Source organism: Ranitomeya variabilis, chromosome 2 (genome assembly GCF_051348905.1).
Source record: "Ranitomeya variabilis isolate aRanVar5 chromosome 2, aRanVar5.hap1, whole genome shotgun sequence".
NCBI lineage: Eukaryota > Metazoa > Chordata > Amphibia > Anura > Dendrobatidae > Ranitomeya > Ranitomeya variabilis.
The window spans coordinates 27,240,301-27,265,572 of NC_135233.1; the positions used below are offsets into that span (position 1 = coordinate 27,240,301).

Here is a 25,272-nt window from a genome sequence, read left to right on the forward strand (position 1 = left end):
AAATAAGAGTGAATGGATGGAATTTCTCTACATGGTAAAAATGCTACAAACACTTAGGTCGCCATCAATAAGAATTTTACTCATTAAGAAAAAAAAATAAAATAAATTCCAAAATGCTGGCATTGTCCAGAAAAATAAAAACAAACTAAAAATGCTTTATTTGCAATTTTTCCTACAAAGTGGACATGGTGTTACATCGATGAATGAGCTTCTGAAGAGTATATAGAAAACGTGCCCAACATCCCTACACTGTGGAGGCGGCCATTTTGTGGGCCGAGCAGAGGAAAGCAGCCATTTTACGGAGGGCAGCACCAGTGTTTATGAAACAAATCCACTTCAATAAGAACCAAAGAGACGCCACGGAGGCGCGAGGCATGTCCTCACCTCACGTCAATGAAGGGTCTCGGGTTCCTGTTGAATTTCAGGCTGACTGTGAAATTCAGCTCATAAAATGGCTGCCTAGGCAGTGTTAAGGGTGACGGATACACGGTGAATGTAGGATGTCACCCCGCTTTTGAGAAGGAAAAAAAAAAAAAAAGAAGGATAAAATAAAAATGGAAGAAGTTTTCCCACACCTCCTGAACCTGTCCCCTACATTTCCATTCACAACCATATATTTAGGTACCTTTGTAACCCCATGGAGAAAAAAAATATATATCTAACGCTCAAACTACCAATTACAAGGAAGAAGAGATTTATTTTTTTTTGTTTTCGGATTTGTAGATAACAAGATAGGAATTTTCAGGGTATGTTTTTGTTTTTTTAAGCGCGTTCTCCGCGTATGCGGCGTGCTAGCTGGATGTCTTTTGGCATAATCGTGACGCGTTTGGCGTGGATGGCGCACAAGTTGGTGTCTTCAAACAGGCCGACCAGGTAAGCCTCGCTAGCCTCCTAAGGACAAAAGGGGACAAACATCAGTCAGGCTGATACACAGAACAATGCGCCATCATAAAGCAATAATAGACAGGAACATAAAACGATTACTTGCAGGTATTTGTTACGGCAGTGATGTGGTCGGAAGCTCAGCACCAGTTTCTGATTATACTTTATTCCAGCTGCTCTCCAGAGTAATCCATTTCCCCCCCCCATCCTGGTTTCCTTAATATCCCCCCAAACACCCAGCTGAAACAGTTGCTGATGTCGGCAGCCCACCTCCTGCAAGAGCCCATTCACTATCGCGCTTTCTGCAACCACGACTGGTACACCCCTGATTAAAATTCAGGTTATACTGAGTCTTATCTCACAAAACTACACATCAAGCTGATCTGCTCCCCATGCTCGAGAATCGCGTTCCTCCTCATCTACGGTCCTCTAAAGCCACCAACAGGTGATGTTTTCAACATTTCCTTAGTATTTCCCAGGTGATGGAATTCTCGCCAATCCAGGTGATTTAATTATCACCTGGGAAATACTAAGGAAATGCTGAAAACATGACCAGTTAGTGACTCTAGAGGACCGCAGTTGGGGGACACTACACTGCTCTAGGACATGATGCCTGCAGATCGGATGGCAACATGTTCTCTTTAATTATGCAAAGCGGCATAAATGCACGCCCCTAAGGATCCTGTGAGCAACACCCTCTTTCTAAAAAACACAATTATTTCCAATAAAAAAAGAGCCATACCTCAAATGGAATGGTGAATTGAGAAGAAAGTAAAAACAAACAAAAAAAAAAAAAAAAAACACACACTACATAAACTGGATTACTCGGGAACAGTGGGACTGAAAATGATAAAAATAAAAAAAAACTGCCAAAAGTAAACAAGCAGCACAAAACCTTTATTTAAGCAATATGTCCTTTTCTGATTATACATTTGCTTGAAAAAAAAAGGGAGTTTTGTTTTTTTTTTCCTTTTCTTTAAAGCAGCGCAAATTTTTTGAACCAGAAGCGGATTTTAACCAACAAAAAAAAACAACTCTGCCCCCTAGAGGATGTGCATGGCAGTGCCACCAACAGCTCGTGAGGATGGAGATTTTATACAATGGTGTTATTTGGAAGCTAAAGTATTAGCCTGACCCGGAAAAATATAGATTTTAAAATTGGTTAAGTAAACAATGCACTTCACCGTCGCGTGAAGTTATCTGCTCAGAAGAACTTGAGTAATTATTTTCATTATTATGCTCATCTGTTTGGCACGGGGAGAATTTAACAACTAATTATTCTCCTGAATTGCTTAAATAGTTAATGGATGAGGCTCTCACGGATAATTAAAGAGATGGAAAATTGAATGAGAATGGTCTTATGTGTGTAAAGACGAGTTCCAGAGATATAAAAAGAACTACTAATTCACATCCTATTAGTGCATATGGATGTTATGGACGTCCTCTGCCTGATATCCCCCTCTATAAGCTACACAAGCCAGTGGCTCTGGCAAAAACAGCCAATGCCCACACTGTACTAACACATTTCTCCTGCAGTGGCCACTTCTCTTCCCCAGGAGGGCCGAGCCAGTGGCAACCAGCAGATCGTCGGAGGACAGAGGGGCTGGCCCAGTGACAACCAGCAGATCGTGGGAGGACAGAGGGGCCGGACCAGTGACAACCAGCAGATCGTCGGAGGACAGAGGGGCCGGGCCAGGTGCAACCAGCAGATCGTCGGAGGACAGAGGGGCCGGCACTAGTGACAACCAGCAGATCGTCGGAGGACAGAGGGGCCGGGCCAGGTGCAACCAGCAGATCGTCGGAGGACAGAGGGGCCGGGCCAGGTGCAACCAGCAGATCGTCGGAGGACAGAGGGGCCGGGCCAGGTGCAACAAGCAGATCGTCGGAGGACAGAGGGGCCGGGCCAGGTGCAACCAGCAGATCGTCGGAGGACAGAGGGGCCGGGCCAGTGACAACCAGCAGATTGTCGGAGGACAGAGGGGCCGGGCCAGGTGCAACCAGCAGATCGTCGGAGGACAGAGGGGCCGAGCCAGTGGCAACCAGCAGATCGTCGGAGGACAGAGGGGCCGGGCCAGGTGCAACCAGCAGATCGTCGGAGGACAGAGGGGCCGGGCCAGTGACAACCAGCAGATCGTCGGAGGACAGAGGGGCCGGGCCAGGTGCAACCAGCAGATCGTCGGAGGACAGAGGGGCCGGGCCAGGTGCAACCAGCAGATCGTCGGAGGACAGAGGGGCCGGGCCAGTGACAACCAGCAGATTGTCGGAGGACAGAGGGGCCGGGCCAGGTGCAACCAGCAGATCGTCGGAGGACAGAGGGGCCGAGCCAGTGGCAACCAGCAGATCGTCGGAGGACAGAGGGGCCGGGCCAGGTGCAACCAGCAGATCGTCGGAGGACAGAGGGGCCGGGCCAGTGACAACCAGCAGATCGTCGGAGGACAGAGGGGCCGGGCCAGGTGCAACCAGCAGATCGTCGGAGGACAGAGGGGCTGGGCCAGTGACAACCAGCAGATCGTCGGAGGACAGAGGGGCCGGGCCAGGTGCAACCAGCAGATCGTCGGAGGACAGAGGGGCCGGGCCAGTAGAAATTATCTAATTATTGTACAAAATTTATTTTAAAAATAGGGGCATGGTATAGTCTGCAGTGGCTATGACATGTGTGTGACCAACATCTGCAACATTTGTTTTGCCCAAGAAAAATTAACACTGCAGCCATTGGCTACTACTAAGTTTCTATGTTCGGGTCTGAGACTCTGCCTCCCTGTGGCTGCGGGAAGGAGGCTGTCGTGAATATCAATCAGCTGAGCGGAGTCCAGCACAATGTGCAGAGAAGGTTCTCGCTTCACAGACAAAGGCCCCGGGCTATTTTAATAAAATCCAAAATATAGAAGGGCTGAAATGATTAAAGCCGCACACTGCAGACAATTTACAAGTGTAACTTATACGATGCAAGCAGCAGGTTGGGTTATTACATTACTGCTGCAAAATAAGCTATGGATCCAGGAGCCAATCAGTATGCAATAATCTTGTTAAAATAACAGTAGCACATAGTTGCCCGAGTGAGAAAATATTAGAAGGGAATAGTCCTATCACAGCCGATAAGGATGGCTCTGACTTCCAGGACCCCTGCAAACAGGGAAGGATGAGGCCAGGGGCCATTACAAGAGAAACTAGTATTCCGTGCCTTTTACATCTATCATATGACAATAACTTAGTAATATACCCCAGAGCTGCACTCACTATTCTGCTGGTGCAGTCACTGTGTACATAAATTACATTACTGATCCTGAGTTACATCCTGTATTATACCCCAGAGCTGCACTCACTATTCTGCTGGTGCAGTCACTGTGTACATACATTACATTACTGATCCTGAGTTACCTCCTGTATTATACTCCAGAGCTGCACTCACTATTCTGCTGGTGCAACCACTGTGTGATATTCATTAGTGAATGCGACACCTCTACAACAAGCACAACAAAATTATCTGATCTTGGTCAAGCCATCAGGGATGTTTCTCCGGCTTCTTGATTGTTTCCAACGAAGCAGCAGAACTGTGACTGCAGCTCTGAAGCATAATGCATGTTCTAATTGAAAACCTGCAAAAATCAAGCAACTTTTTGTTTTGCCTAATATACATAGACTCAAGGGCTGAAACAGTGGAGGACTGAACTTAAAGGGAACCTGTCACCCCCCCAGGCGTCTAACTAAAAGAGCCACCTTAAGCAGCACTAATGCTGCATTCTGTCAAGGTGGCTCTTTTAGTTCTGGTCCCTGCCAACGCTGCAATTATCGCTTTTATAATGCGTCCCTCATACCTCGAATTTGTCAGGGGGCAGGTCTTTCCCCCCCGACACAGACGCACCACAGCCGTCACTCAGGGCCTCCGGGCTCCTCCTCCTCTTCCTTCATTAGTGTCCCCGGCGCCTGCGCTGTACGTTCTAAAGAACTTACAACGCAGGCGCCGGGCTAATTAAGGAAGAGGAGGAGGAGCCCGGAGGCCCTGAGTGACGGCTGTGGTGCGTCTGTGTCGGGGGGGAAAGCCACCTTGACAGAATGCAGCATTAGTGCTGCACAAGGTGGCTCTTTTAGTTAAAAACGCTTGGGGGGGGGTTTGGGGGAAAGGGTGACAGGTTCCCTTTAACCAGAACCTGTAGAAAAAATAAAAAAATAAAAAGAGGAAGGGGGGGGAGAATGTGGAAGTTAACAAACTTACCTGCAAAGCACCGATAGCAGCGCTCTGGAAGCGCAAGTCTGTTTTAAAGTCCTGAGCGATTTCACGGACCAGACGCTGGAACGGGAGTTTGCGAATCAGCAACTCAGTGGACTTCTGGTAACGTCTGATCTCACGGAGAGCGACAGTACCCGGCCTTAAAGACAACAAGGGAAAATGAGTGTGAAATCACAGCATACGGTGCGCAAACTGCACAGTCAAAAAACTCCTAATATACTTCAGTTCTTTTTAAAGAGCCTGGCTTCTGTCAGAGAACTTAGAACATTGAAAAATTGCTAACACAAAAAAGAAAAGAAAAAAAAGACCATGGCCACTTAATTCTACAAACAGCGCCTCCCTTGTCCAGTGGTTGGGCCTGGTATTGCAGATCAGCTTAATGGAATTGAATGGGACTGAGCTGCAATACCAAACCCAACCTGTGGAGGGGAGTGGCACCTTTATTTTTATTCTTCACAACCCCTTTAAGGGGGCAAATTTGTGCAGAATAAATAGGGTACAAGCGTTTCAGGGGAATTTTAGGGCCTGTGTTACATCGGCATTATCCCGGAAAACTGAACGCGACAGTTATATGAATGATTAAGAGGTCCTGGGGCCAATATCAACCTATTCTGCTGTCCTCTGTGTGAACATGAGGAAGAACGCCAATTCTGGACAGTACATGACTTGTATCCTGCATTTCACCACTTTTCCCCTCTGCGGACTCTAATTTTCAGTTGTCTCTGAGCTAGTGGGGTGAAGATGCCTGCCATACACAGGGCACACAGACATGAGGGATTCTTGTTCTATGACGCACATATTCCGAAGCAGCAGCATGGAGGACATTATACAGCAGTACTGAGCAGTGTAGCTGTGATTCCAACACTGGGGTGAGAAACACTTACTTAAAAGCCTCACCACCATTTGTCTGAGTTGGTGCCTCCCCCTACAGTTGTAATCTGATCCCTCAGTGATCTGACAACATATGTTAAACAAGTAATTTATTTAATGTGTGCAGAAATGGCACCGCACTGGTAGAATGAACGCCACTGACGGCACCAATAGGTGAAGCAAACCTTCACTTGTGTGACCAGAACTGTCTGCTCAGTCTCTGAATGGATAGGAATGTGCCAATTTACTGACAGCAAGCAGAGATCTTCTTTCCAATAACGCATTAACATGGAAGAGTTGGAGCTCCCAGCACTCAGCCCATCAGCAGCCGGGTCCATTCATAGATTCACTGCTCTGCAGGCAGATTACACAGACTGAGCTCTGCCGGACAGACCCAGTGATATAAACATGGCTTCCCTAGATGAAGAAAATGGGAGTGAAGGTTTCCTGCCTCATGGAGGATGGGGGTCACTGACTGCACCGATAATAGGACCATAGACCCTGCGCTACTGCCAATATGACCACCATAAACGTCAAAGTACATCAGCTAAATGTACAGAACACCAAGGATCAATATAGTAATGTCAGATCTATGACCGGGCAGGAAACAACGAGATGCACTCACCATGTACATTACTGATCCTGAGTTACAACCTGTATTATACTCCAGAGCTGCATTCACTATTCTGCTGGTGCAGTCACTGTGTACATACATTACATTACTGATCCTGAGTTACATCCTGTATTATACCCCAGAGCTGTAATATAGCAGTAATATAATGTATGTACACAGTGACTGCACCAGCAGAATAGTGAGCGCAGCTCTGGAGTAAAATACAGGAGGTAACTCAGGATCAGTAATGTAATGTATGTACACAGTGACTGCACCAGCAGAATAGTGAGTGCAGCTCTGGAGTATAATACAGCTTGGATTGGACAGAAATATAATTCAGACATAAGCAGTATAATTATGGTTGTTTCACGTTACTGGTAAGTAACTTCCTCCAGCATCTAACGGGTTAAAGCAGCATTAAGTCTAAAGCAGCCAGAACGCCCCTGCCCTCTAGCGGCCGCTCTGTGGAAGTGCAGTCACTGTGTGCCGGAGAAGGCGGGCACCGTGCCAACACCAACGGACCGGGGAAACGAGTGAGAGCAACGACCTCCCCGCCCCCAACCTATCCGTGCAGGATATTCAAAGGACACTCCGAGTCCACATCACCGGCGATGAGACTAATACACCCAACTGACACCAATGCACTCTGCTTAAATCTATGCAATATTTATATATATTAAAAAAAAATAAATAAAATAACCCCAAAACACCCAAAAATGATAATTAAAAAAAATTATATAGATCAGCAATAAACTAAATCAATGATGCACATTTGCATCTTCCCACGGTGCTTCTGAACTCCAGGAAGAGAAGGGGACCCTTTTATTTTTAACCCTTTAATGTCCCCCCCTAATCAACGCACCGAGCAGAGCTCACCACCAGAAGCATGCATGCAAAATAAAATGCGCATAAACATTTGCACAAACTTAAAAAATATAAATAGATCAAAATGTAAAATCATTCCTAATGCAACCAGTCATTAATGCAATCAATGCAGCAAAACAGGTTTGTTTTTGTTTTATTTAATTAAAATAGGAGCCATCTGTGCGGATTTTCAGTATGCATTGATTGAGTTGGTGCACGCATGCGCAGCGATCAGCCTTGTTTTGTTTTTATTTACCTGTAACGATGTGGTTTCTTCACCCCTCCAGTAGAGGGCGCGCTCTTCCTTGCTGCTTTAGTCGCCAGCTGCTTCCTGGGGGCTTTCCCACCGGTGGATTTACGGGCTGTCTGCTTGGTACGAGCCATGGTGTAGACAACAGAGGAGTCCTAAACCTGTTCATCCACCCCCCAGAGGAAACAGGAGGAGGAGGAGGAGGAGGAGGAGGAGGAAGGGGCAGAAACAGAAGAGCAGATTATTTGGTGGCAGGAGGGAAGAAACACTCGTCTCCAGCTTTGCTCCGCATCCCATTCACCTAACATGACCGGTTTTTAAACTGTGGCGCTGCACGATCCTGATCTCCTCCCATCATCATTGACAAAAACAAAAAGAAAAAAAAATGGGGGCAGCAACTGCACTGACCCCATAATAAACCCCCTCCCCCAATAAAGAGATCCTGGGTGCAGTATAAAGACCCCCAATACTGATTGTCCCCCAGATAAAAGGACTGCCAGATGTACAAAATAATGAATTAACTAAAGCGTAGCCCCCCCCCCTACAGAAAATAAAAAAGCCCCCTAATGAGGACAAAGCCCCCACATACTGTGGGTGCAGATCCCTGCCACCCCCCTCTGGAAGGGCAAAATGCAGGGCAATGCCACTTTGCAGCCACCCCTCCCCCATCAGGCAGGTCCCAGCTGCTGCAAAATCATCCAGGTACTAGCAGACCCCCCCATAAACACCCAGCAGTCAGTATTTGGGGGTCTGAGCAGTGCACTTTGGGGGTGCAGGGGTGGAAAGTGGGGGAAGCAGTGAGCGGGGGCTGGAAGCTGCGGCGACTCCTGAACGTTCCAAACTGATACAATGTAACAATCTCCAGCGGATACAATGTAACAAGCGGCGCGTGGGGAAATAAACCCCCCGGGGGGGGGGGCACAGAGGGGCAGGGGGGGTGAAGGGGGGAGCCCAAAAATAGCGAGTGCCCCCCAGTCCTGGAGCCTGGGCGCCCTGTGCTCCGTGTGGCAGCCGCTATAGGGAAATAAACATGGTGACCAGACTGAGGAAGACAAGATGGTGAAGCTCAGCAACCGGGGAGCACGGGGACATTGGGGGGCAGTTTGCAGCGGTTTTTAGGCACTTTCCTCCACAGTACAGAGCCCAGGGGAAGCCCAACCTGTTAGAGTGGGGTGTCAGGGGCAGCTTGGTGCTGGTCTGGGGGGGCAGCAGCTGCAGGACTGGGGGATTCTGTCGAATAAAGGAGCCCCGGGTAGTGAGGAGAAAAAGCAGGGCAGGCAGCTCCTTGTCTGAGGCAGGGGCAGCGGCACTCTCCGGATTTGCAGCCCCAAAAAGTTTGTATGGGGGGTCGGGAGGGGGCTGGGGGGAGCCCGGGCAGGGAGGGCAGTGATCGGGGGTCGGTTTCGGGAGCTTTGTGTCCGGTTTGGGGTCAGGGAATTGCAACTAAAAACTTACCTTCCCCGCGAGCTGAGAGAGCACAGGCTGCTGGCTGCAAACACAATTGAAAAATGGCTGACATTGGTGTGTCCCACAAGCCCTGCTGAGAAGCTGCCTCACCGAGCGGCGGCCAATCAGGCACAATGGAGGGAAGGCCCAGCCGGGAGAGAGTGTGTACAAACACAAAGACATGCTCCTGCTGCACACTACTACCGCCTGACACACGAGGACTGCACACTGCCACTGCCTGACACACAGGGACTGCACACTACCACTGCCTGACACATAGGGACTGCACACTACCACTGCCTGACACACAGGGACTGCACACTACTACTGCCTGACACACAGGGACTGCACACTACCACTGCCTGACACACAGGGGCTGCGCACTACTCCCGCCTGACACACGAGGACTGCACACTACCACTGCCTGACACACAGGGACTGCACACTACCACTGCCTGACACACAGGGACTGCACACTACTACCGCCTGACACACAGGGACTGCACACTACTACTGCCTGACACACAGGGACTGCACACTACCACTGCCTGACACACAGGGACTGCACACTACTACCGCCTGACACACGAGGACTGCACACTGCCACTGCCTGACACACAGGGACTGCACACTACCACTGCCTGACACACAGGGACTGCACACTACCACTGCCTGACACACAGGGACTGCACAGTACTACTGCCTGACACACGAGGACTGCACACTACTACTGCCTGACACACAGGGACTGCACACTACCACTGCCTGACGCACGAGGACTGCACACTGCCTGACACACGAGGACTGCACACTACTACCGCCTGACACACAGGGACTGCACACTACCACTGCCTGACACACGAGGACTGCACACTACTACTGCCTGACACACAGGGACTGCACACTACTACTGCCTGACACACAGGGACTGCACACTACCGCTGCCTGACACACAGGGACTGCACATTACTACTGACTGACACACAGGGACTGCATACTACTACCGCCTGACACACGAGGACTGCACACTACCACTGCCTGACACACAGGGACTGCACACTACTACTGCCTGACACACAGGGACTGCACACTACTACTGACTGACACACAGGGACTGCACACTACCACTGCCTGACACACGAGGACTGCACACTACCACTGCCTGACACACAGGGACTGCACACTACCACTGCCTGACACACAGGGACTGCACACTACTACTGCCTGACACACAGGGACTGCACACTACCACTGCCTGACGCACGAGGACTGCACACTGCCTGACACACGAGGACTGCACACTACTACCGCCTGACACACAGGGACTGCACACTACCACTGCCTGACACACGAGGACTGCACACTGCCTGACACACGAGGACTGCACACTACTGCCTGACACACAGGGACTGCACACTACCACTGCCTGACACACGAGGACTGCACACTGCCTGACACACGAGGACTGCACACTACTACTGCCTGACACACAGGGACTGCACACTACTACTGCCTGACACACAGGGACTGCACACTACTACTGTCTGACACACAGGGACTGCACACTACTACTGCCTGACACACGAGGACTGCACACTACTACCGCCTGACACACAGGGACTGCACACTACCACTGCCTGACACACAGGGACTGCACACTACTACTGCCTGACACACAGGGACTGCACACTACCACTGCCTGACACACAGGGACTGCACACTACCACTGCCTGACACACGAGGACTGCACACTACCACTGCCTGACACACGAGGACTGCACACTACCACTGCCTGACACACGAGGACTGCACACTACCACTGCCTGACACACAGGGACTGCACACTACCACTGCCTGACACAGGGACTGCACACTACCACTGCCTGACACAGGGACTGCACACTACTACCGCCTGACACACAGGGACTGCACACTACTACTGCCTGACACAGGGACTGCACACTACTACCGCCTGACACACAGGGACTGCACACTACTACTGCCTGACACACAGGGACTGCACACTACCACTGCCTGACACACAGGGACTGCACACTACCACTGCCTGACACACGAGGACTGCACACTACCACTGCCTGACACATGAGGACTGCACACTACCACTGCCTGACACACAGGGACTGCACACTACCACTGCCTGACACACAGGGACTGCACACTACCACTGCCTGACACACAGGGACTGCACACTACCACTGCCTGACACACAGGGACTGCACACTACTGCTGCCTGACACACGAGGACTGCACACTACCACTGCCTGACACACAGGGACTGCACACTACCACTGCCTGACACACAGGGACTGCACACTACTGCCTGACACACAGGGACTGCACACTACTGCCTGACACACAGGGACTGCACACTACCGCTGCCTGACACACAGGGACTGCACACTACTGCTGCCTGACACACGAGGACTGCACACTACTCCTGCCTGACACACGAGGACTGCACACTACCACTACCTGACACACAGGGACTGTACACTACCACTGCCTGACACACGAGGACTGCACACTACTACTGCCTGACACATGAGGACTGCACACCACTCCCGCCTGACGCACAGGGGCTGCGCACTACTCCCGCCTGACACACGGGCTGCGCACTGCTCCCGCCTGACACACAGGGGCTGCGCACTACTCCCGCCTGACACACAGGGGCTGCGCACTACTCCCGCCTGACACACAAAGGTTTTCAAACCCAAACACCATCTTGGAAGGATAGAGCACTGTAACGCTTTGGCGTTTCATCCTGCACAGCGCCTCTCTGATCCATAGGCTGTGTATGGTATTGCAGCTCAGGCCCATATTGGTAAATTTCACTTACGGCTAGATGGATGTTTAAAGAATATAGAGATTTATGGATATGTCCATTGTATACACCTGGAGATTTTCACACTTTATATGCCCGAAGGTCACACCAGGCTTTCATACACACAGTCCCCCATACCTGACCACTGCTTGGACCGCACACCGATGTCTGATACACGTCTGCTGCGGTTAAACTGTCGCCCGGAGTCGCACGCCACCGCTGTGTAACTGACACCTGGCACCGCATGCACACGACTATGAGGCCTGTAATAATAGGCACAAAAAAACTGCCAAGTGATGGCGCCACTCGAAGGACGATACATAACTAACCCATGGCTATAGCACAAAACAATATGGCGGAATGCACGCCCCCGGGGAAATGCTTTACTGCCATATTCTGGCGGCATGTATTGACAGCTAAAAGGGGAGAGTTTTATATAAAAGACCCCTAAAGTAATTGAGACCCTAGACCAGACTATATATACTCTCCACCTTATCCATAGACATCCATCACTTCACAGCCAAAACAGGGATTGCGCCCTGAAATAAGTCATGTGACTTTACCCCGCTCTTCTATTAGGCTACGTTCACATTTGCGCTGTTGGGCGCAGCGTCGTCGACGCATACCGACGCATGCGTCATGCGCCCCTATCTTTAACATGGGGGGCGCATGGAAATGCGCTGGTATGCGTTCTCATGCGTTGTATGACGCATGCATTTTTTTGGCGCCACAGACAGGGCGCGGACGACGCTACAGGTTGCAGTTTTGATGCGTCACATTTCCGAAGAAAAACGCATACAACGCACCTGCGTCGTAAATGCCCCAAAAAACAAAACACATTAGTGTTTATGGAAAACGCATAGGGCGCAGTTGCCTGCGTTGAGCCGCGTTTTTTGACGCATGCGCCTTTTGACTAAATGTATTTTTTTGGGGGGGCGTTTTGGATCTTCAATTGTATAGGACAACGCATGCGTCAAAAAACGCTGCGTTGTGTATGCGTTTGACATGCGTTGTGTCGACGACGCTGCGCCCAACAACGCAAATGTGAACGTAGCCTTAGATGGCTACACAAAGTGATGGGAGTCACGGCCATTAATTTAAGGCGCCCTATGGTCAGGCCCTCTTTTCCTCAGTGATGGAACTAAAAGTGACAGCATGCCCTATTTACATTAGGTGAGGTCTATTGGCAACCATAATTCTACTACTAAAGATAAAGTGGAAGGCCTCAGTCCTCCTTTTATTTTCATGGTTCCATTTAGAAAATGAAAGCAGCGGCCTAGTTGGTCGTCGTGGGCAACAGGCTCCATTTTCCCTTCTTTCCTACGTTGGTGTTAGTACAATAGAGACCTTTAGCATACCTCCCAACCGTCCCGGATCCCGCGGGACTGTCCTGATTTTGACAGCCAGCCCGTGCCTAGGGCAGGGACAATGCAGGGGGCGGCACCTGAGTAGCTTAGGTTTGTGGCTGTTTTTTTTTTCTTATACATGCTGGGTCTCCTCCCGACTGATGGCTGGGTGTGTGTGTGTGATGGCTGGGTGTGTGTGTGTGATGGCTGGGTGTGTGTGTGTGATGGCTGGGTGTGTGTGATGGCTGGGTGTGTGTGTGTGATGGCTGGGTGTGTGTGTGTGATGGCTGGGTGTGTGTGATGGCTGGGTGTGTGTGTGTGATGGCTGGGTGTGTGTGTGTGATGGCTGGGTGTGTGTGATGGCTGGGTGTGTGTGTGTGATGGCTGGGTGTGTGTGTGTGATGGCTGAGTGTGTGTGTGTGATGGCTGGGTGTGTGTGTGTGATGGCTGGGTGTGTGTGTGTGATGGCTGGGTGTGTGTGATGGCTGCGTGTGTGTGTGTGATGGCTGCATGTGTGTGATGGCTGCGTGTGTGTGTGTGATGGCTGCGTGTGTGTGTGATGGCTGCGTGTGTGTGTGATGGCTGCATGTGTGTGTGATGGCTGCGTGTGTGTGTGATGGCTGCGTGTGTGTGATGACTGCGTGTGTGTGATGACTGCGTGTGTGTGTGATGACTGCGTGTGTGTGTGATGGCTGTGTGTGTGTGTGATGGCTGCGTGTGTGTATGTGATGACTGCGTGTGTGTGTGATGGCTGTGTGTGTGTGTGATGGCTGCATGTGTGATGCATTTGTGTCAAAGCTGCATGTGTTTGTGAGCTGCGTTTGTGATGCTGCGTGTGTATGTGTGATACTGTGTGTGTGATGCTGCATGTGTGTGAGCTGCGTGCCTGTATGTCATTATACAGTATGGAGAACTGTGGCCATAATACAGTATGGAGCATCATGTGGGGTCATTATACAGTATGAAGCATCATGTGCAGTCATTATACAGTATGGAGCATCATGTGCAGCCAGTATACAGTATGGAGCATCATGTGTGGTCATTATACAATATGGAGCATCATGTGCGGTCATTATACAGTATGGAGCATCATGTGCAGTCATTATACAGTATGGAGCATCATGTGGGGTCATTATACAGTATGAAGCATCATGTGCAGTCATTATACAGTATGGAGCATCATGTGCGGTCATTATACAATATGGAGCATCATGTGCAGCCAGTATACAGTATGGAGCATCATGTGTGGTCATTATACAATATGGAGCATCATGTGCAGTCATTATACAGTATGGAGCATCATGTGCAGCCAGTATACAGTATGGAGCATCATGTGCGGTCATTATACAATATGGAGCATCATGTGCGGTCATTATACAGTATGGAGCATCATGTGCAGCCAGTATACAGTATGGAGCATCATGTGTGGTCATTATACAATATGGAGCATCATGTGCGGTCATTATACAGTATGGAGCATCATGTGCGGCCAGTATACAGTATGGAGCATCATGTGCGGTCATTATACAATATGGAGCATCATGTGCGGTCATTATACAGTATGGAGCATCATGTGCGGTCATTATACAGTATGGAGCATCATGTGCGGCCATTATACAGTATGGAGCATCATGTGCAGTCATTATACAGTATGGAGCATCATGTGCGGTCATTATACAGTATAGAGCATCATGTGCGGCCAGTATACAGTATGGAGCATCATGTGCGGTCATTATACAGTATGGAGCATCATGTGCGGTCATTATACAATATGGAGCATCATGTGTGGCCATTATACAGTATGGAGCATCATGTGTGTTCATTATACAGTATGGAGCATCATGTGCAGCCAGTATACAGTATGGAGCATCATGTGCGGTCATTATACAATATGGAGCATCATGTGCAGTCATTATACAGTATGGAGCATCATGTGCAGCCAGTATACAGTATGGAGCATCATGTGAGTTCATTATACAGTATGGAGCATCATGTGTGGCCATTATACAGTATGCATGCGGTCATTATACAGTATGGAGCATCATGTGCGGTCATTATACAGTATGGAGCATCATGTGCGGCCATTATACAGTATGGAGCATCATGTGCGGTCATTATACAGTATGGAGCATCATGTGCGGTCATTATACAGTATGGAGCATCATGTGCGGCCATTATACAGTATGCATGCGGTCATTATACAGTATGGAGCGTCATGTGTGTTCATTATACAGTATGGAGCGTCATGTGTGGCCATTATACAGTATGGGGCATCATGTGTGGTCATTATACAGTATGGAGCACTGTGTGGCCATATTTTTTTGTTTATAACTATTGTATATGAAACAGTGTGATCAGCAGTGCTAAATGGGTGTGCTTGGGACGTGGATATGGGTGTGACTAATTATGAATGGGTGTGGTCAGAGGCGTGGCCTAAAATTCGCGCGCCGCAAACTTTGTCCCTCTTTCCCATCTTCAAAAGTTGGGAGGTATGCCTTTAGTCTTACTTATGATGACCCCCCCCCCAAAAAAAAAAAAAAAAACAGAACCGTTTGAGGCCACCCAACCAATTTGGGGCAAAGTTTATGCAACAATCAGGAGAGTCCTGGCAGATTCGGGGCCCGTAGGCCACTTGCACCAGTTTTTATATATCTCCGCCTTTAGGCCTAGTTTGTCAAAGCTGACTACACAGGTAAGCTGGCCTGGTGACCCATAGCAACCAGAGCTCAGCTTTCAAAAGGGAACTTGGCATTGACTTGGTTGCTATGGAAAACTAGTCTAATCTTTCTCTTTCGACAGTTTGGATATTTGAAGAGCTTGCAGAAGTAATGTGAGGCACTTGTGGAAGTAACCTACGGCAGAATTCTGAAAGATCATTTCTACTTTTTTTTTTTTTTTTTTCCACACTCTCCATTTCAATACATGGTTGCCCATAGCCCATGGGGCGATAGGACATTAACGATAAAGGGCAAAGGTCTTAAAGGGAGGGTTGGAGCATTGCCAGGAATGACAGGGAATAGAAATGTTATCTCGCAGTCATCTATGGAGGGGTGTGGAAGAGATTACAATCGGGTTTATGTTGCTGTGATGTCGGAGTGCATAAATATCTGGCACGTTAATAATCATTTTTGTGCTTGTGATTTGATGTTCTGCACATACCCGACGTCTGCGTTTTACACTGCGCGATTTCTGGTAAAACCAGTGATCTCATATATAGCAGAGCAACAAGGGAAATGTGCAAGTCATACAGTATAAAACATCTTTTTATGGCATTTCTCTTATTTACTGGCATTTTTTTTTATTTTTTGCTAAAGTGATTTATGTCTTTCTATTGAGGAGGGTTTGGGTGTTTTGTTTTTTTTGCAGTTTTCACATAACAAATCACATAATGTTTTAAGAAACCTATGAATAGTATAATTTGAAATGTAAAAAAAAAAATCCTAATGGTATGTGCACACGTTCAGGTTTTTTCGCGTTTTTTTCGCGATAGAAACGCTATAAAAACTCATTAAAAACGCATACATTATGCATCCTATCATTTAGAATGCATTCGTCATGTTTTGTGCACATGGTGCGTTTTTTTTTCTGCGAAAAAAAACGCATCATGGTAAAAAAAGCAGCATGTTCATTCATTTTGCGGATTTTCCGCGTTTTTTCCCGCAATTCTATGCATTTGGAAAAAAACGCACAAAAAACGTTTTCTCGCAGAAATGTCTGGTTTTTGTCAGGAAAATTTTTGCAAGAAATCCTGAGGTGTGCACATACCCTAAAGGGTCTATGGCTATGTTCACATTTGCGTTCGGGGGCTTTGCGGAGGCTGCATACTTCCTACGTTAAGCTCCTCCTACTTCCGCATGTGTCCTGCATACCTATCTTTAACATTGGGTATGCAGGACAGTTGCGTTCCCGTGCGGTCGGCGGGCACGTCAAAACAACTCATCCGACCACTCATCACTAAGTGTGGATGGAAAATTCAATCAGTGAGTATCCATGTGTGAACAAAGGCGTAAACGTCTCCAGAAATGTTGGCAACTATGGCTACACCACAACAGTTTTGACTTATTTTCCACAAGAAAACTAGAGAAGAAATGAATAAAACTCTACTATTGTCTAAAAAAGCACAAAGTAGTACAGAAAAAATGTAAAAAAAGAAACAAAAACTTTATGTAAAAACTGACAGACAAAGACAATTTGCAGGCAGCTTAAAGGGGATGTCCACTTTTTAGGGACTTTTTTATTTTTTTACTGAAATCAGTGTATATTGGTCTAAAATTAATGTTTGCAATTGGGTTTCATCAATCAAAGATTCAGGAGAATCTGTCGGCGGGGTCGCTGGGGGCGGTCTGATGGAGCGTTTGTAACTTTTATCTGCCTTTTTCTGAGCTCATCTCATCTAATTTATGACCACAGAACACATCAAAGTTGAATGTGGAGGGAAACAAAGCGCCTGTAGAAGCCAAACGGTGCAAAATACGTAATGATACCTGATGGCAAAAATGATTTTTAGCTCCAAATAAATGCATTTTAATAAAAAAAAAAAAAAATTGATTGACAGGCTCGCGTGAAACTGGCCTCAGGCCTCCAAACACTTCTAATACAAAAACCCATATCTGAACTCAGACTGCATTCATGACTCCGCCATGTGCACCGCCATATAGTGCAGGTGGTGGAGGAACAGTACGAGAATAACCAGTAATTACATGAGAATGCAATGTGCGCGGTAATTACTTGATTAATCGGTGAAGTAGGACGAGTTTGCAGCAGAGGATTATGGGAAATGAACCACATAAGGCAGGATGACCCAGGCATTGGGTGCTGACCTGCAGGCTCTCCATGTCACAGGCCTATCATCATGTCTGCAGCTGCCACACTTGTGTTTACACGCCATTGCCTGGGTGTGGCCGGAATCCAGGCATCTAGGACGCCATAACCCATCTGTGTGCAGAGGAACAGCTGCAGGCCGGCCCCATGGGATTTACAGGAAGCTGTCCTCAGCTACCCACCACTAGGGAAGAACCCTGAGGTTATGTGCACACGTTGCGGATTCTGGTGCAGATTTTTCCGCACCTTTTTTGAAAAATCTGCAGATAAAACGCACTGCATTTTACCTGCGGAATTACTGCGGCTCTTGTGCGGATTCCACAGCGGTTTTACACCTGTGGATTCCTATTGAGGAGCATGTGTAAAACGCTGCAGAATCCGCACAAAGAATTACATGCTGCGGAAAATACAACACAGCGTTTCCACGCAGTATTTTCCGCACCATGGGCACTGCGGATTTCATTTTCCATACGTTAACATGGTACTGTACAACGCATGGAAAACTGCTGCGAATCCGCAGCGGCAAATCCGCTGCAAATCTGCAGTAAAATCCACATCGTGTGCACATAGCCTAAGGGTATGTGCACACGCTGCGGATTTTGCTGCGGATCCGCAGCGGTTTCCCATGCATTTACAGTACCATGTAAGGCCAGTCTCACACGTCCAGATAATTCCGGTACCGGAAAAATCGGTACCGGAGTTATCCGTGTCCGTGTGCTCACGTGGCACATCAGTGTGGCACACGAGCGGCAACCATGTGCCGACTGGGTACCACACGGACCGTGCAGGAGACAGCGCTAGAGATAAGCGCTGTCCCCTGCATCTGGTTCGGAAGCTGGAGAGAAGGAATGAAAAATCATTGTTTTTTTATTTTTTTTGTGTTTAAAATAAGGAGGTGGGAGGGGGAGCCGCATATTCATCACTGTAATGAGCAGCACCACGTGACCGCTCATACAGGAAGAGCTGCGACGCTAAGAGGAAGCATCGAGGGAGCCGGGTGAGTATTTTATTTCCAGCGGGCGGGCGCACAGGGGGTGGTGACAAGGATCTTTATTTTAAACACAAAAAAAATAAAAAAAACAATGATTTTTCATTCCTTCTCTCCAGCGAACGCTGCTGGAGAGAAGAAATGAATGGTGGCTTCAGCACCACACTGGGGGGACAGCGCTTACAGTAGCGCTGTCTCCTGCACGGCACATGGACTGCACATGGACAGCATCTGTGTGCGTTATGTGTCTTACACGGACCCATTGACTTTAATGGGACCGTGTGATCCGTGCGCTCCCACGAACACTGACATGTCTCCGTGTTTTTCATACGAACACACGGTCCATGAAAACACGCTGACATGTGCAGAGACACATTGATTTTAATGTGTCTACGTGTGTCAGTGTCTCCGGTACGTGAGAAAACTGTCAACACACGTACCGGAGCCACTGACGTGTGAAACCGGCCTAAAGCTATGGGAAATGAAATCTGCAGTGCACATGCCGCGGAAACGCAGCGGTTTATTTTTCGCAGCATGTCAATTCTTTGTGCGGATTCCGCTGCGGGTTTACACCTGCTCCAATAGAAATCTGCAGGTGAAAACCCGCAGAGGAAACCGCAATAGAAACCGCGATAAATCCACAGTAAAAACCGCAGCGGTTTTGCACTGCGGATTTATCAAATCCGCTGCGGAAAATTCCGCAATGGAGTCTGCAGCGTGTGCACAAGCCCTAAATGTGTAATAGTGTAACCTGTGACAAAATCACAGTGGTCTTCACCGACTCCGCACAAATGCTGCTTCAATTCTGCACCAAAAACACATAAGATAAAAAAAATGTTAGTGTGTATTGCAGACACCTACAGAAAAAAGGAAGCAGAAAAAAGTTGCATGGCCTATGAGTGCCCTTCTCCGCAGGCCCGGATTTATGGGGGGGGGCACGGCCCTGGGCCACCCACCAAGCAGGGGCTTCCCACCAATATAGGGATAAATATCTCAAAACATGTAAAATACACGTCTCTTTGCTGTGAACCGTTTCTAATGATAAGGAATAGTGATGAGCGAATATACTCGTTACTCAAGATTTCCGGAGCATGCTCGGGGGTCCTCCAAGTATTTTTTAGTGCTCGGAGATTTAGTTTTTATTGCCGCAGCTGAATGATTTATATCTGTTAGCCAGCATAAGTACATGTGGGGGTTGCCTGGTTGCTAGAGAATCCCCACATGTACTTATGCTGGCCAACAGATGTAAATCATTCAGCTGCGGCAAGAAAAACTAAATCTCCGAGCACTAAAAAATACTCGGAGCACCCCCGAGCGTGCTCGGGAAATTGCGAGTAAGGCCGGGATCACACACAGTGAGATACGGCCGAGTCTCGCAGGTTAAAAACAAGCTCTGGCACCGGCACTCCAGAGCGGAGCGTGCGGCCGCATAGCAATACATGGAGCTGCACGCTCCGCTCCGGAGTGCCGGTGCCAGAGCTTGTTTTTAACCTGCGAGACTCGGCCGTATCTCGCTGTAGTGTGACTCCGGCCTAACGAGTATATTCGCTCATCACTAAGGCCTCTTTCACACTTGCGTCGTTTTGGGAAAAAAACGCATCCTGCAAATGTGCCCGCAGGTTGCGTTTTTTTCCCATAGACTTGTATTGCCGACGGATCGCGACATATGGCCATACGTCGCTTCGGTCGTGCACTGGATGCGTCGTGTTTTGGTGGACCGTCGCCACGACAAAACTTTCAATGTAAAATTTTTTCGTACGTCGTGTACACCACTTCCTACCGCGCATGCGCGGCCGGAACTCCGCCCCTTCCTCCCCGGGAGATAGAGTGGGCAGCGGATGCGTTGAAAAACTGAATCCGCTGCCCATGTTGTGCACAATTTTCACAACGTCCGTCGGTACGTCGGGCCGACGCAAGTGCGAAAGAAGCCTAAGGCCTCTGTCACACATCCGTTTTTTACAGTCACAATCCATCAAAGTGTTGAAAAGACGGATCCTGTGGAGATTGTAAAAAACGGATTCACTGGATCCGTTTTTTTGATGGATGCGTCGAAGCAGGTGCTGCATTCGCTGCCCACGCTGTGGCTAATTTTCACAACGTACGTCGAGCCGACGCATTGTTACGGCCGCGTACCGACGCAAGTGTGAAAGAAGCCTAATAAGGAATATTTAACAAAAGAGAAACTATTGAAAGTGTAGGGACCTGGCTACGGTCCTACATCTCAGTGGCTGGCGCAGAGCGGCAGAGTCATGGCACCTGGCTAGCCTAGCCAGACTTCCTTAGTACCCTCCCTGTACCTAATGCGTAGCTTATGGCATGCGGCAGCCTTCTCCGATCCCAACAGAAGCTTCTAGGCGCTACCTATTCAGCTATATGATCGCTCCCTCGGATTAGATCAGGTGAGAGTCTGTTCAGCTACCTTCGAGGAAGGAGGCAGAGCCACGATGTCGGCGCGAGAAGAGGATTCTCCACCGCGGAGCGCGGCAGTACTTCACTCTGGATCTTCAGTCACTGTGGTCCTCACAGTGACACGGTGGGTGAGTATGATATCTGTCTGTGTGTGTGTGTGTGTATGTCTGTGTGTGTGTGTCTGTGTATCTTTCTTGCAGCTTCTGTCCTACACAGTACCATACTGTATATACAGGTCCACACTATATCCTTCATTGTAGTGTGTCTGTGTATACTGTATGTATATAGTGTGGACCTGTTTACAGTATAGTGCTGTGTATACACTTTATACAGCCCCTCAGCCTCTATTCTATGTACAGCCAGCACACCAACAGCCTCTGATATATACAGGTAAACAGCCTCTGACATATACAGCAAATATTGAGATAGCTCTAAGGATATATCTAATTTTGATGATAACAAACTGAAGTGGTGAGCGTTCCTTCTCAAAACTCAAATTAGTTGAAAACTGATTAAGGACATCCATGAAGCAGGAACAACTTGTAAATTTGGCTATCATGAGCTGTGATTAGTGATTTTGCAGCACGAAAATCAAGGAAAGTGCCTGGATTGTAAAAAATGAATGATTTTACCTGAATTACTCTGTGTAAATGATGTTTGTAATTAAACTTGCATTCGTTTCATTTTGTGTTTTTGCATTACATATTGCAACACCTTGAAAAATGGGCCTCCCTCCAAAATGGGCCCCGGGCCACCCACCTCTTAAATCCGGCTCTGCTTCTCTGTGGTGTGCATATGCAGCTGATCATAAATGAGATATAAATAAGATTTCCTGAATCCACTCCTGTAGATTTGAAATCCAGACAAAGCCATGCCACCATGCTGAAAATTTCATATACTAGCAATTTTTGCTGAGAATTTATGGATTTGAATCCCTTTCAGTAGCAGATTTTGCAGTGGGGTTTTCCATTTTATAAGGGCAGGGTTGTTTAAGGTGCTCAAAAACGCTTCAAGAAACGCTCCTTCTTTGGGGTACATGCACACGATGTCATCAAGATGCTGGACGATGGAGAACCCGCAGAGGTAAAGGTATGTTTCCACGTGCCGGATTACATCCGGATTACTGTTCCTTCACACATCCGTTTTTTTTGCCATCAGTCACAATCCGTCGTTTTTAGAAAAAAACGGATCCAGCAAATGTTGCTGCTGGATCCGTTTTTTTCTCATAGACTTGTATAAGCGACGGATTGTGACGGATGGCCACACATTTCATCCATCGTGCGCTGGATACGTCGTAAAATCGCTGTCCGTTGGGTGGAGACAACACACAGAGGAACATTTTTAATGTACGTCGAAAAGTCAGACAGCGATGGATCCTGCGATGTCTGTCGTTGGCTATAATGGAAGCCTATGGACGCAGGATCCGTCGCTGTCTGTCAAAAGACGGAATCCAGCGACGGCTTCCGTTTTTTTAAACAGCATGCACGGAAGAAATTCTATTTCTTTAATTTAACCCATTTTTCCATTCCGGGGAAAAAATGTTTTCTTTCTTTCTTTCTTTCTTTCTTTCTTTCTTTCTCTCTTTCTCTCTTTCTCTCTTTCTCTCTTTCTCTCTTTCTCTCTTTCTCTCTTTCTCTCTTTCTCTCTTTCTTTCTCTCTTTCTTTCTCTCTCCTGGAATTCTGTTCCTTTAAAATTCCGGCAGCACCTGCTTCGACAAATCCATCAAAAAAACGGATCCAGTGAATCCGTTTTTTACAATCTCCACAGGATCCGTCCTTTCAACACTTTGACGGATTGTGACTGTAAAAAACAGATGTGTGACAGAGGCCTTAGGCTTCTTTCGCACTTGCGTCGGCCCGACGTACCGACGGACGTTGTGAAAATTGTGCACAACGTGGGCAGCGGATTCAGTTTTTCAACGCATCCGCTGCCCAGTCTATGTCCCGGGGAGGAGGGGGGCGGAGTTCCGGCCGCGCATGAACAGTCGGAAATGGCGGACGCGACGAACAAAAAAAGTTACATTGAACTTTTTTTGTGACGACGGTCCGCCAAAACACAACGCATCCAGTGCACGACGGATGGGACGTGTGACCATCCGTCGCGATCCATCGCCAATACAAGTCTATGGGCAAAAAACGCATCCTGCGGGCACATTTGCAGGATCCGTTTTTTGTCCAAAACGACGGATTGCGACGGATGCCACACGACGCAAGTGTGAAAGTAGCCTTAGCAGCGCAGTGTCCAACCCGCAGCGTCCAGATGTTACAGATTTTATGAAATCCTGTCTCCACTATGCATGCGAACACGCATCCGGCGGCCCTGCGTTTCCAGACATGCGGCGCGTCTTTTTAGAACGCAGCATGTCTGTTTACCTTGCGGCGACGCTCCATCGCCGCAAGGTAAATCACAGGGTCCTATGTATAGGGTGCGGTGAATCCGGATGTGTTCACTGAACATATCCGGAATCACCGCACGTAAAGAAGGGGGTGCCGCTTTGGGCAGATCAGGTTTTCCGCTCCGTCCAAAGCGCCGTCATTCCGGACCGTGGAAGTCATCTGAAAAATGAAGATGTTACTTATTTTAGCTGCTTCACATTTTCTAAACCCTAAGTTGTTGTAAGAAATAACAAAAGACTGATCATGTGCACAGCAGTGCGGTGGTTTTGTGGAGCTTTTTCAGGTGGCTTCCAGGTGTGCACATACCCTTTGAGAGGATTAAGAATAGTTTTGTTTGTTTTTTTCTTATTCTACTGAAGCAGTTTTGAATACTTTGTTACTATTTGGAAGTCATTTTTTCCCTGAACCTTTTTTTTTTCAGCCATTTGATTGGACAGTACTGAATTTGGAGCGGATTCCATCAAGACACACTTCAAAGATATTGCACTTTTTTTTTTCAACCAGACATTTTTCAAAAACCTCTTTAGGGAAAAAAAAATGCTCATAATATTCCTCATATGCACAGCATGAAGAACATACTATAGAAATGAATGGAGAGATTTTTTCCAAGTGTTTATGAAGCGATTTTTGGAGCAAATCTGCAACAAAAAAAACCTGTTTGCGAACAAGAAAATCTATCTTTTTTTTTTTTTTTAATTCTCACCCCAAACTCCTGGCCTTTAAAGAGGTATTCTCCAGTTTGATAGTCAACTCTTATCTACTGGATAGTGAATTCTACTCTCTTCGGCTGTCTCAGGCTATGTGCACACGTTGCGGATTCTGGTGCGAATTTTCCCGCACCTTTTTTGAAAAATCCGCAGGTAAAACGCACTGAGTTTTATCTGCGGATTTATGGCGGAATTTCTGCAGATTTTGTGTGGATTCCACCTGCGGTTTAACACCTGCGGATTCCTATTGTGGAGCAGGTGTAAACCGTTGTGGAATCCGCACAAAGAATTCACATGCTGCGGAAAATACAATGCAGCGTTTCTGCGCAATATTTTCCACACCGTGTGCACTGCGGATTTCGTTTTCCATACGTTAACATGGTACTGTACAACGCATGGAAAACTGCTGCGAATCCGTGGCGGCCAATCTTCTGCGGATCCGCAGCAAAATCCGCAACGTGTGCACATAGCCTCATAGAGAAAGAACAAAAGAGTCTTGGAGGTGGTTCATGCACATTCAAGACAGGGCTCTGTAGGTCTCAGTTTCCTGAATAAGTCAGGGTACCAGTTGTCGGACCCCCAGCGATCAGTGATTTATCCTGTATCTTT

General features: G+C 47.9%; 1 protein-coding gene across 2 annotated transcripts; it reads right to left on the reverse strand.

Annotated features, from left to right (window-relative positions):
• Positions 1-694: 694 nt before the first annotated feature.
• On the reverse strand, positions 695-12,245 carry H3-3A (H3.3 histone A). 2 transcript variants are annotated; one of them, XM_077282166.1, is made up of 4 exons: positions 12,134-12,245; positions 7,714-7,868; positions 5,096-5,249; positions 695-891 (listed from the first exon to the last, which is right to left on the reverse strand). In XM_077282166.1, exons 2-4 carry the CDS (start codon positions 7,839-7,841, stop codon positions 763-765), a joined length of 411 nt encoding a protein of 136 aa, XP_077138281.1. In that variant the 5' UTR covers positions 7,842-7,868; positions 12,134-12,245; the 3' UTR covers positions 695-762. The 2 variants fall into 2 exon arrangements, with proteins under 2 accessions (XP_077138281.1, XP_077138280.1); XM_077282165.1 differs by lacking the exon at positions 12,134-12,245 and adding an exon at positions 9,163-9,411.
• Positions 12,246-25,272: the final 13,027 nt, after the last annotated feature.

Bases quoted from the DNA above. Each gene is read 5' to 3' on its own strand.
- H3-3A (XM_077282166.1), bottom strand. From the start codon at position 7,841: ATGGCTCGTACCAAGCAGACAGCCCGTAAATCCACCGGTGGGAAAGCC. The intron at 5,250-7,713 runs GTAAATAAAAAC...GTTGTCTTTAAG, and splicing joins AAGAAACCACATCGTTACAG to GCCGGGTACTGTCGCTCTCC. The intron at 892-5,095 runs GTAAGTTTGTTA...TTTTGTCCTTAG, and splicing joins CTGCTATCGGTGCTTTGCAG to GAGGCTAGCGAGGCTTACCT.